Source organism: Arvicola amphibius, chromosome 2, assembly GCF_903992535.2.
Source record: "Arvicola amphibius chromosome 2, mArvAmp1.2, whole genome shotgun sequence".
Lineage (NCBI taxonomy): Eukaryota > Metazoa > Chordata > Mammalia > Rodentia > Cricetidae > Arvicola > Arvicola amphibius.
Genome location: NC_052048.2, coordinates 27,983,570 through 27,997,336, shown reverse-complemented (window position 1 = coordinate 27,997,336; position 13,767 = coordinate 27,983,570). Strand labels below are relative to the sequence as shown.

Genomic DNA, 13,767 nt, shown 5'->3' with positions numbered 1-13,767 from the left:
GCACTAAAAATAAAAAAAAAAAATAAAAAAAAAGATATGAGTATTAAGAACAACCTACACTGGTGTAGCTTTTTTGGTTGTTGTTGACAACAGTTTGATATAGGCACAAACTTCTAGATTCTGTGAAAATAAACCTTTTCTGGGCTTGCTTCAGCAACACATACTAAAATTGGAGTGACAAAGCCATATATTAAAATGGCTCCTGTATAAGGATGACATACTAACTTGTGGTACATTCCTATTTCTTGGGGGGAAAAAAGAAATTTTTCCTACAAATTAAGTTTCCAATATCTATAATAATACAGTTACATTCAAGGAATGGAAACAAAGAGTCCATGGTAAATTGACCTTAACTTAAAGACATGGGGTGTTAGTAATCAGAATTTGGTGGTCAAAATTTTAATTCAAAAGAAATAAAGCAATGACTGGGGAAGGTAACAGAATCAGCATAAAAAAAATCTCATTTTATTTGGCCAGAAATGTGAAGCTATTGGAGAAGTAAGAGGGTACAACAGCAGAACTGTTTACCTCCTGTTTAAACAAACAAACTTATCTGTTTTTCAAGAACTCGCAGACAGAAGTAGTTATTATATAAACCACACCAGTCATTAATAATTTTGTATTTTTTATATTTTATATCTTCCTAAAACATTATTAAGTTTAATGCACTTAAAATATATTCCCTTTCCCTGAAAAGCTGTTTTAGTGTTTAAATACTACAGCACAACAACAACTTGCATATAAAGGAAAAAGGAACCACGACTTTTATTAAAGAACTGTAGTTTTTATAATTGTATACTTAAATTGGTATTTTTTCAAACATCAATAAACTACTTTTTTTTTTTTTTGTCAGTTTGGTATATCTGGTTTCTACAAGGAAGGCTGAACTCATGCTGATTTGCTTTTAAATGTGGTCTTTGACAACTAAATCTAAAATGTAGTATTTTTGAAATTTACAATATCAATTTCTGTACAGAATTTATTATTTTTAAATAAAGTCAAGATCAATGTGTGCTTCTGTACTTCTCATTCTCTTCTTTCAACTGGTAAAGTCTTTTCAGAGGGTTGATTCTAAAGTTATATGTACAAAAGGCACCACAGACATTTATCTGGGTGGTGAGGCTGCAAAATCTTCATTTATGCCAAAGTATCAATGGAGTTGTTCTGTTTTCTTCAATTGTATTTAGTACTGCATTTCTCAGCATAAACATATTCCATTGCATTTTTATATTTTTAAACATTCATGAAAAAAATTATTAATTCAAGGTGGATTACTGAATGTCTAGTCCAATGAGTGCTAATGCATTAACTTGAGCACCTAGAACAGTCTATGTTCTAATAGGTAATGGCCCAATTAATGGTAGAGTCAAAACTAGAATCCAAATATTCCAGTGTCAAATTCAATGTTACTTCTACTACATGCTTTCTACTTAACCTCTATCTACCCTTATTTCCCCAGTAGTTTAAATTGATTACTTGTTCAGTGAATGCTTAAAATGTGTTTCCATCAGCATTTTTTTCCAGTCAGGTTTGTGGAGGTGCAAGCCTTAATCGCAGCGCTTGGGAAGCACAGGCATGTGGATCTCTGCATTTTAGGCCAGTCATGGCCACATAGAGAAACCTTGCCTGGAAAAGACAATCAACCAACCAACCAAATAAATAAATAAAAATAATACTTTTTATATGATGCTCCTTCTACTATGAAAGACATTCTCTTTTGTTCTCAAAAAACATCTCTCAATCTCTGACTCAATAATTAATAATAATAAACAATAATACCCAACTACCCAGTAAGTTCAGTCAAATGCATTACCTGCTCACTGTATACTTAATGCATTATTTTTAGTTATTTATGTCTCGTGATTCTTTAAAGGTACACCTTAAACCATATATATCAGTAAAAAAAAAAAGCAACAATTATGAAGTAGTATTTCCATTTTCTTAGCACTTAGCATGTGTTATTACCAAGAGACCAAAAAATTCAGTATTGCTGAAATGTGCTTAAATAAAAACACCATCTTTATAGACTGTCAGTTTTTATTCTGTCTACTGCATTGGAAATTAAAGACTGATATTCAGGATTTGCTGAGGAATTCTGAAAATTTTACAATTTTTTTAACACTTCCCCCCAAGAAGAATGATACTCTAAACTGTTACTTTTAAATTTAGAATCACAGGAGAATAACAGAATGTCTCTGAAAGTCACACAGAATATTAAGATACAACTTGTGATATCTTTTCACTTACAATCCACATTTATAAAAGGACAAATCTAATCAAGAATTGGTATTGTTTGTTTCTATAAAAAGAGTGAACTGTTGCCACACCAACTCCAGTGTCATTTGTGTGACATGAAATATGTCATTATGCCAGACGGGAGCTACGTGTCCTATGGGACTAGGCTTCCTGGAGGTCAATGACAGACGGCCTGGTATTAGCCACCGCTGAGGCATAGATGGGTTTCTCGATTAGCTGGCTATGCGGAAAATGGGCTTTGCACAATCTCTTCTAATAATGATATTCTATATATCTACAAGACAAGGATTATCTCTTCAGGAACAGCTCTGGGATAGGGAAGCAAAGTATGGGAATGTACAGCAGAACCCTTGTCATACACAGGGTGTGTGATGAGCAAGGGAATAAATGGGTTAATGTTGATGGACAAAAAGTATTATATTATACTTTGAACTTTATGGATAGACTTGCTAGATCCCAACCCCCATGGTGTCTGCTGCATAAGAAGGTACTAAAAAGTATATTTCAACATGTGCAGAGAACTGATTAGGCATATTTGGTCACTAGATGAGATAAGAAAGGATTAGAAAGAGGAAAGACCATGATAGTGATGAGACAAAAACTTTCTATTCTTAAGATGAAACCACTTGTCTGAGGTTTACGTTCCCAAGGACAAGATTTCCTCTTCTAAGGATGCTTTATGTCTAACACCTGTCCCTGATAATATGATTTTCTTAAATATTGTTGATGTGACTAAAAGAAGCTTTCATACTGTGCCAACCAATGATACATGACCTTCTGGTTTGTTCTTTGTTTGAATACTATATAATGAAAACATGAATTCAGTAAAATCGCAGCAGATTCCAACCACTCTCTTGTCGTGTCTGTCTGTCATTTGCCGAACTTGTGCCTTCCTGTGTACCAAGACCCTGCTTCTCCCACGGTCTGAGTGGCTCCCCTGAGCCGGTCTGTGGCAAACTGTAATCTATTATATAAAAGGTAGAAGGAATTTTAACCTAATGGCTTTAATTCTGTTTTTTTCCATACAGGGTGTTCAAGTCTTGCAATCCAAAGGCTAATGGAATCAGTGCCAAAGTTAAATTACACAAACAAAGTAATTAAAAAAATCCCCATTATTTTTAACTTGGTTGTTAAAGGACTGGATTCAGCCAGATTCTTGTTGGTATGAACCATTAGTTTACAGGTATTTGAACATACCATATAATTCCATTGGAAAACAAGCCTCTTCAAATGCTCTACCAAATTGAGTTGGCTCTATTAAAGGAAATTAGCTTCCCTCATGATTCCCTGAGGCTCACTATTCTGGATACATGAAAGTCAAGATATTGCTCCAGCCTCAAATGCACTATCCTTCATATAAACATTGATGTTATAGTGCACTAAACTTTTAAATTCTTTTAATAGCATACAAAACTTGTGTTACTTTTTCAGCCTTCAGACTGAAGACTGAATCTATGGCCAAGTACATGCTAGATAAGAGCTCTATTGCTGAGCTATATTCCGATACCGATTTTTAAATTTTTTTTACTTTGATATGGTCTCACAAAGTTCTTAGTTCTCCATAGTTCAAGCAGAGCTTAAACTTTCAATCCTACTACTTTAGCCTCCCATAGCCGGATTGATACTTACTTTGGATCTTCTCAATTCCAAAGGCACACAATATATAACTAAACAGTTTTTCTATGCTGCCACAAGAACCTACTTTTATGAAAGAATCCCCAAAGTGCAGTTGGGGATCTTATGTACAAACTTGTGTTAACTATAGTTTGTAAGTTTTTTTTTATTCATGGAATTATTTATTCATGGTTTTGATTTTGGTTTTTTGAGACAGGGTTTTTCTAGAACTTGCTCTGCAGACCATGCTAACCTCAAACTCAGAGATCTGCCTGCTTCTGACTCCTGAGCACCGGAACTAAAAGCATGTACTGGGATTAAAGATATGTGCCACCACTACCTTGGCTAGAGACTTTTTAATACCTAGAGAAAAAAGTTTTAAAAGAACAAGCAAAGGACAAAAATGTTACTATCTATCTGTACGTCTTGTTTTTGAACTCAGCTACTAAATATCACTCCTTCATGACATTAAGAAAAATGGTTAAAACTTTCAAGTCTGTCTTACCTGTGAAATGAAGATATCTATTTACCACAATACTAAAATTAGACTGAAATAGGATATTTAACGTATTTTGCAAGGCAACTGACAAAATTTTAAATAAATATCAACTCCTACCCAGTCTGAAGTTGGCTTCATGTTGGTTTGTTAAACACATTTAATACAATTTGTGTCTATACATCATTGGCAACTAATTTCACAATTACTCATGTGACAGTCATATTAGTAATAACGGCAATATCCAACAAGTGCCGGTTGACAAGTACATAATTAAGATGATGATGACGACGACGACTACTACTTCTTTAAAGTTGTATGTTCTTTTCTCAATTAATACTTTAGGCTCAGAGGAATTTAAAAACTTGCAGCTAAGTTCACAGTTCACAGCTAGGAAGCATTTCTGGGATCTGAATTCAAGCAGATCAAACTCCAAACTGTATTTATTCACTCCTTATAGTCTACTCATGTATTTATTTCACTAATATTGGCTGAGTACTTGCAACTTTTAAATTGCTGCATTACTGATAGTCTTTAATTCTGTACTGTCAATTTCTATTATCTGAAAATACTGCTTTATTTTTTACTGATAACCATTCTTTATCATAAGAATAATAAAGGGCCTGTGTCTTTTGTTACTTTTCTAAAGAACTGCTTGTGTTTGAGGTAACAAATGCCTAGACAATACAATAATTTCATGATATATATAAGTAACAATGATCACTATTAAAAGCCTCATTGAAATACAGTATATATGACTTGTATTCAAATTAGGGCATTAAATTTAAAAAGTGAGGTTGTGGTAATAGCCATAAAAAATAAAAAGATCAAATTAAAATATGTATTTTAAGAACTCTTTTTAGATAGGTTAGTCAGAGAAAGCTTCCCAAAGAATATTAACATTAAAAGAAAGATTTGAATGAATTACAGCCATGATACACACAGTGTATTATCAGTGCATTTATCTCTCTATTAAACTAGTCTGTACTTACTACTTTCATATCAGTACAGGTTAAAATGCCCTCATATCATAATTGACACTATAATATTCATTAATAAACTTTCATGTTTTAAAAGATTCAATGTGAATTCCTTGATATCTCATTTCACATGACCTAATGCCTTTTCAATACTAGTTAGACACAAAACCATGACTACATTACTTCAATTCAGAAATAAGTGTGACATTAACAAGAAGTCATACATTGGTGTCCAATCCCCCACCATGGTGCACAGTCTATGATTCTTTTCCCATTGCACTCTATGGTTCACATCTCTACTAGAATGTTTGAACTGATGTTTTACTATTCTTTTTTTATGTAAACACAATGGTGAGTTTGGAGTCCTGCTCCTCTAAGATTACCTTCTCAGAATAGTCTTCCCCAGGGAAGAGCACTGCATCGCACTACATCCCAGCCCATCCTGCAATTGGTTATTCAGTACCAAGCAGTCAGTTCTGAGACCATATACATACAGGGTGCATTATGTGGACTGAGCAGCTGTATTTAGGAATTTGAATATATGTGCATATATTCATAGAGATATTTGAGAGATAGCAAGGAGTATATGGGAAGGGTTGGAGAGGGAAAAGAAAGGGGAAAATTGTACAAATATATTAGAAGTTTTAAATATGATATAAAAAATTTACCTTCTCAGAGCAAATTCTTAGTTTAAACATACTTTCTCAGGAATAGTATCTTTGACTCTCCCAAGAAGAGTAAAATTCCCTAACTTCATTATGTCTATACTATCTATTTGGTTTAGTGAATGGGCTATTTTAATATGCCCACTGTTCCTAGTATACTATAAAATTTCTATAGACGATTAAAGCATCTCTCTTGCTCATTGCTATGTCTACAACTTAGCACACAGATGATGCAAAAAGGAGGTAGAGTGTCGAGCATGCATGAAAGCCTGAGTTTGATCCCCAGCATAATGACAGCACATGTCATCCTAGCACTCAGGAGTTGAAAGCAAGAGGTCAAGGTCATCTCTGACTACATTTCAAGTTTAATGACAACACGTCTCCAAAATCTAGAGAAGGTAAGACTAGGTGTGGTGGTACACACCTTTACCTAGGACTTGGGAGGCAGACATAGCCAGATCTGTTTAGTTTATACTAGTCTAGTCTACAAATTGAGTCCAGGGTAGCCTTGTCACAAAGAGAGAGGAGGGAAGGATGGGGGAGAAAGACAGAGGAATGGAGAGGAGGAGGGGGAAGAGGAGAAAGAGAAACAATGTTATACAATTAATTATGGGAATTAAAATGAAAAGCCAGGCACTGTAGCTTGCATCTGTAGTCTCAGCACTTTAGAAGCTAAGGCAGAAGGATTGCTGAGTCTGAATCATCCTGGGAGACACAGGAAGACCCTGTCTCAAAAGACAAAGCAACAAAGAAACTTATAATTATGGCTCATGTGTACAATTGAACAAGATTCTGGAATAGAAAAATCTGGCCTAGGAAGGTAAGTCCAAGGCTCTTTCTAATCAATCAATGCCAAATATACAGAAGGCCCTTGGAGGTATCTTACCAATTACTGATAGGTAGAATATATAACAGACCTCAACTAGAAACTAGAGAACTGGTGCGTGTGTGATGTTAGTTAGGAAATTATAACCTCTTTGAATAGATAACCAAACATCAACATGTTTCCTTAATAAGCATGTAGTAGGTAAGCTGAGTATATTAGCATTTTTAAATTAGTTAAATCTATATCCAAGGTAGATTTGCAAGAAAGAATGCTACATCAATCTTGTTTCACAATAGTCACTGTTGTTTATATAATTACATAAAATCACTGTGTTATTATTTAAATACCCCACATTAATATCAGAGCCTCAAATATAAGCAATCTTCCATTAAAGCAACAAAAGACACAGTCCCCTTTGACACTTCACTGGAACTCATAAAATAAAAATGGATTAGTTAAAAACAAGACAGCATGTCCAAATATATGAATGAACAGTGCAGAATTAAATATTAAAGATACCTTTAGAACTATATTTGTAAAGACCAGAAGGAAAACAAAACATAGATTAATGTCACCAGTAGTATGCTCTGAATTAAGGATTTTGACACAGTACCAGTCAATTTACTTTGTAAACTTTGTTAATTTTTGAAACAAGGTCTCCACAGGAATGTTAAATCCTAAAACAGCTTGACAAGATGTTATCTTAAACAGAAAGACAATGACAAAACAGCAGAGCAATTTCCTTTTTCCAATAAGGCATACAAGCTTCCCTTTCTTAAGAAACTGGTTTTAGAAAAATATCTCGAAATGTGTGGGTTATCAAATGAAATATGATTTGCTCTTGCCCTCAGAAAACTAAGTGAAGATAGACTAAAAATTATGAGGAAATGTTGTTAGGCAAAACCGCACAGTCCCTACCCTCACAACACAGAAAGCAATTTAAACTAGCTATTCAGAAATTACAATTTTGAGATTTCAGAATCTGTATAGTAGCAAGAGAATGGACAAGGATTTCAGATGCCACCTACCCTTGGAATTTTCACTGTTAAAGTTAGTTTTCTACTTTATCTGTATTAGTTTCCCCCATTCTATTCTTTTTTCTATACCTATATATTGTTTTTATTTGTGTGTCAGTTTCTATTTATTGCAATTTAGCTTCACTTTAATAGGATAAAAAAATTCCAAGAGTCATTTTAAATTTCATTTCTCTTTTGGACGATAATTCTCACAAATTAGCATAGTATCTAACTTTTAACTACAACTGGGATTCTTTAATTGAAATTTTTTATTTATTCAGGTAATGAACGCACAAAATGTAACTTAATAAAAGGAATCTTTCACAAGGAAAGGACAATGTAAAAAGGCACTATGCATGAAGAATGGTTCTTACATAGATACTGAAGCTGAAGGCATCTTTATCTTGAATTTGCCAGCTTCAAGGAACTGAGAAATAAATTAAATAAACAAATGAAAAAATAAACCCGCTGTTTATTAATGCATCCAGTTTGTGACATTTTTATTATTGCTGCTCAAAAGATTAGAACATTGGGGGCTAGAGAGATAGCTCAATGGTTAAGGACACTGGTTGTTCTTCCAGAGTTCATTTCCTAGCAATCACTTAGTGGCTCACAACCATCTATAAAGGGATCTGATGCTCCCTTCTGGCATAAAGGTGTACATGCAGATAGAGCACTCATAAAATAAAGAAATCTTTAAAGAAGGAAGGAAGGGAAAAAGAAAGGAGGGAGGGAGGGAAGAAAGGAAGGAAGGAAGGAAGGAAGGAAGGAAGGAAGGAAGGAAGGAAGGAAGGAAATAACATTGTTCTTGAGCCAGGCGGTGGTGGCACACACGCTTTAATCCCAACACTTGGGGGGCAGAGGCAGGTGGATCTCAGTGAGTTCAAGGCCAGCCTGGTCTACAAAGTGAGTTCTAGGACGTCCAGGACTGTTACACAGAGAAACCCTGTCTCAAAAAACAAGCAAACAAACAAAAGCATTGTTTTTGATCCCTCTCCAGGAATAAAGCTATAGATTCAAGCTGTTTAACAACAAAAGGAAGGAAAAAAAAGAGAACTAAAGTAAAACAAAAGCTGCTCAATATTAGGTAATGAAATATTATTCAACTATAAAAAGCAGAAGGTACTGCTTTTATGTGGTAATTCGAGGCCAGCCTGGTCTACAAGAGCTAGTTCCAGGACAGGCTCTAGAAACTACAGGGAAACCCTGTCTAAAACCAAAAAAAAAAAAAAAAAAGAGAGAGAGAGAGAGATATTAGAAAATAAAATATACTTCATGCTAAAGGTTTAAGTGACTACAAGGGAGGTGGGAAGAAACTGATTAACTTTGCTCTCACTGTACGCTGCATCTAACTGAGCAAACTCTCATCCCAACAGCTTAGGTTTTCTATTATTGCCCCCTTTTGCACATGTGGATATTATCTAGTTTGATTTTATTAAATATGATGTGATGCCATCAACAATTAAGACAAGGACTTACACTGGTCACTCGACGGTAGATCTGCGCAGCATTTTGGCACTCTGAGTATGGATATTCAGATGTAGCCATCTCAAGCATGCACATCCCAAAAGCATAAACATCAACAGATTCGTCATATTTTTCCTCATACATCTCAGGAGCCATGAACTCCGGAGTACCTTAAATTAAAACAATGATTCAGACTCATTTGAATAGTAGCTGTAGGTTTTACCTACTAGAGGTTTCAAAAAGCAAAAAGGTTTACCTGTCAGAGGGGGAAAAAATAGAAGGAGATGAAGAAGAAAAAGAAAAGGGGAAGAGGAAGGAAATCTTAGTCTGTTCCATCAAATATCCTATAGAAGATCTTCCATTGTAAGGTCTTTAAGGGTACATGATTACTTAAACTGTTGAAATTGTGTTTCCATTATTACCATAGAACTTTGACTAAGAGATACATTAGCATTATAATGAAAAGAAATAAAAAGAAAGGTAAGAAAAGAAAAAACTAGCAGAGGGAATATTATTAGATAGTAGCGATAAAAAGATCAGATACTTGTCTGCCTTCTATCATATGGCAGTTGTATTCACAACTAGCTTCTTGCCATTAATACTTCACTTTTTAAGGAGACCTTGCTGGGTAGGGGAAGGGGGGGGGGGAACCTCTGTATTCAATGTTTTTAAAAATAATAACATGTAATCATCTGCCAAGGCCACTCATCAGAGCCTCTTCTTCATATACTTACCATGCAACCCACAATGCACAAATAAGACTAATGCAGATACAGGAAATACAGAGAGGGGCATCCTACAGGTGAAAAACAAATACACATACACATACAACAGATACAGAACTTAAATACACACTGGTTTCTTACACAGTATGTATGTGTATGTATGCATATAGTCCTACAAGGTAAGATTTTACAATGATTTCAGGATCTTTAATTTCCAATTCCAGAATAAGTATGTACATTATGATTTAATAAACAAAGGAAATAACTCCATTGGACCAGTGATTATAAGATGCCAAAGACAATCAAATGCTTCCTGTCAAGAAAACAAAAGGGCAATTTGGCTTCAAATATATTTTTCTTGTTAAATATACTGTGTGAAAATGTATAAACAGCATCCAAAATCCTAACTTCACAATATTCCATGGAGAACAAACATTGGTTTTGTTTTGTTCTTTATGTTAAAAAATGCAAATTATAGGTGTGCCATGCTGTTCTTATTGTATTTAGAGGATTCTGGCCTGCTTAATCATGAATGTGCTTTGTGAATTAAAAATTTTTAAATTTCAGAGAACTAAAGCTTATCAAAACAGTCATTATTTCTTCTAGCTGTGACTAATATACAATTAAAAAGTCTGAATGGTCACTCTTATTATTTAGACAATTTACTAATTCCCAATAGGGTTAATTTTGCTCTCCTTACAGCAATGTCTGGAAACATTTTTGGTTATAACAATTAGGAGTAAAAAGATAAAATATGCTACAAATATTTTGGGGTAGAATCCAGGTATGCTATGAAATAATTCTGCAATATACAAGAAAACCCTAAAAAATAACTATCTAGACCCACCTATCCAGTTTACTGAGGCTGAGAAACCTAATTTTGATATATCATTCATTCTAAAAGGTGAGAGTAAAGAAAAGTTGATGAGGCCGGCTTTTCACAGTACAACCCCCTATATTCCTATTTTCAAATCAAATTTTTACAGCCATGTATTCTTATATTTTTGGTTGTGAGCCTAGCCTTTAACAGCTAAGCCATCTCTCCAGCCCAAGCCGGGTATTCTTGAAGATATAGCCAACAAACATTTCTGAAGCTAAACTACATAGAAACTCCATTTACTTTATGAAAAAAGAAACATTACTTCTACTGTATAAGTATGAATATAAAATATTTAACAGAATGACTCAGTAAGACTGTTAACAAGAAAGGTTATATCAACGAAGTTCACCTTACTCTTCTCTATGTAACTTTATAAAACATCAATAGTCTTCAAATGATTTTAGAAGCTTAAATATTAAAAAACCTTCATTTCATATTTAAGTAGACTTGATCACTAAGTTAATGATATGAATTTCTGAAGGCTTATTCTGTGTCAGAAAAGATATGACAGGGTCAGGTTTCTAAGGAAAAGCTATGTCAAAAGGCCAAACTGGCTCCAAAGCACACTTGGAAACATACCTATCACACTCTTGGCAAAGGAAGCCCGCTTTAGAGTTGCCAGACCAAGGTCTCCAATCTTGACTGAACCCGTAGGACCAGTGATAAAAATGTTGTCACATTTAAGGTCCCGGTGAATAATTGGTGGTGTTCGTGTGTGCAAAAACTGAAGTCCTTTAAGGATTTGCCGACACCAGCTTCTTAGAACTTTGATCTTCATCACTTTAAACCTTTTTAAGTACCTGGAAAAGGCAAAGTAAAACCAAACAGGTTATCAATGATATAAGCTTTCTGCTTTGAAGAATTCAATTAAATTCTAATATACTAAGGCAGAAAGAAATATCAAATTCAGAATATTGACTCAGTAACTTTAAGGGTTAGCAATACTTTTAGTAAGGTTAAAGGAGCTAAGTTTAAAGAAAAGAAATAAGTCCTTAAAATATTTTTATAGCTGAGTAATAAACTCTTCTTGAAAAAATATTTATCTTTATGTGTGACTATAAGTATGTGCATGTGGGGTAGGGGATTTACATGCACCTGTGCCATGTGTAGAAGTCAAAAGAGACAGTTAAAGTCCTTAAATCTGAAGTTACAGGCGTTTACCAGTTGCCTGGCTTGTTACCTGGGTGCTGGGATCTGAGCTCTTGTCTTCAAGACTGTGCAGCAAGCAATCAATTATTTCTCTGGCTAGTAGTTTGTTTTTGAAAGGATCTATGTAGGCCAGGCTAGCCTCAAACTTGCAATTCTTCTGCCTCTGCATCCTTCTTTCATTTTTTGTATGTATGTATGTATGTATGTATGTATGTATGTATGTATGTATGTATGCATGCATGCATTTGAGAATGGTCTCATGTAACCCAGGGAGACTACAAACTTGCTATATAACTAAAGATGATCTTGAACTCTTAATCCTACTGTCTCTGCTTCCCAAGGTTAGAACTTTAAGTATGCACCACCCTGCCCAGTTTTTGCAGTGCTAGGAATAGAACCCAGCACTAAGCAAACACTTTACCAACTGAGTACCCCAGTTCTTGGAGAAACTAATTAGCAGTTGGTAAAAAAATGGCTATAACAGAAAAAAATGTATACTTAAAGTTAGTTTGCTATTAATATAACTAAAAGAATTCTGCTTCTAGTAAATGACAGAGTGGCTTCTACTGGTCACCAGTGTATTCCTAAACTGGTTTTAAAACAAGGAAAATGGGCTGGCAAGATGGCTTACTAGGTAAAAAAGAGCATACCAAGTTCCTCCAAATTGTGTACCACAACACGTGCTGCCCATATATGCACAAACACAAAAGCAAATAAACAAATGTAATTTAATAATTTTTAAATAAAAAATGAGCAGGGCGATGGTGGCGCACGCCTTTAATCCCAGCACTCGGGAGGCAGAGGCAGGCGGATCTCTGTGAGTTCGAGACCAGCCTGGTCTACAAGAGCTAGTTCCAGGACAGGCTCTAAAGCCACAGAGAAACCCTGTCTCGAAAAAAACCAAAAAAAAAAAAAAAAAAAAAAAAAATTGAAGAACAAAACGAAATCAAAGTGGTTTCACATGAGAATAAAGGGAAAACAATTAGTAAGGAGCCGCTGTGTGTGTGTGCGTGTGCATGCGCGAGCACATGCATGTACATGTGGAAAGAAAGGTCAGCTTTGAATGTCATTTCATCCATCTTGTATTTTAAGTCAGGGTCTTTAACTGATCTTATCAAGTAGGCTAGACCGACTGGCTAGGAAGCCCCAAGGACTCATCTGACTCCATTATTGAAGTAAAGCAGATAATCATGCCTTGCTTTTTTTCACATGGGCTTTATAAAGACTGAACTCAGGTCTTCATGCTTTTCTGCTCAGTGGGTAAAGGTAGTTGCTGCATGCCTTCTGACAATCTCCATGACTCACAAGAGATAATGGATTCCCATTAAGTATTCTTTGATCTCCATATGCATGCCATGACATGTGTATGTGTACATACACATAAGTAAATGTAATCATTTTTAAAAAGGTCTTATGTGGTAAATGGAACAAATTTTGGATATGGTATAATAAAAAACAGTTCTATGAGTACAGTGCAATGGTGATAAGTAAAGAAATGGTGAGGCTAGAGAGATGCTTCAAGGTTAAGAACACTTGTTAAATACTTCCAAAAGACCTAAGTTCAGTTCCCAGTATCCTTGCCAGGCAGCTCATAACCACCTTAACTCCAGCTTCAAGGTATCCAACACCCTGTTATGACTGCTATGAGCACCCGCATATGGGTAGTTTGCACATACATGCACGCGCGCGCACA

At 35.0% G+C, this 13,767-nt stretch overlaps 1 protein-coding gene across 6 annotated transcripts in view; it reads right to left on the bottom strand.

Annotated features, from left to right (window-relative positions):
- Window positions 1-13,767, bottom strand: part of Wnk1 (WNK lysine deficient protein kinase 1) — a 119,304-nt gene that overhangs the window by 61,589 nt on the left and 43,948 nt on the right. For all 6 annotated transcript variants that reach the window (XM_038319647.1, XM_038319646.1, XM_038319641.1 and 3 more), the window contains exons 3-4: window positions 11,505-11,725; window positions 9,333-9,490 (exon numbers count right to left, since the gene is read on the bottom strand). In XM_038319647.1, the coding sequence (XP_038175575.1) occupies window positions 9,333-9,490; window positions 11,505-11,725 (379 nt within the window). The remainder of the gene's footprint in view (window positions 1-9,332; window positions 9,491-11,504; window positions 11,726-13,767) is intronic.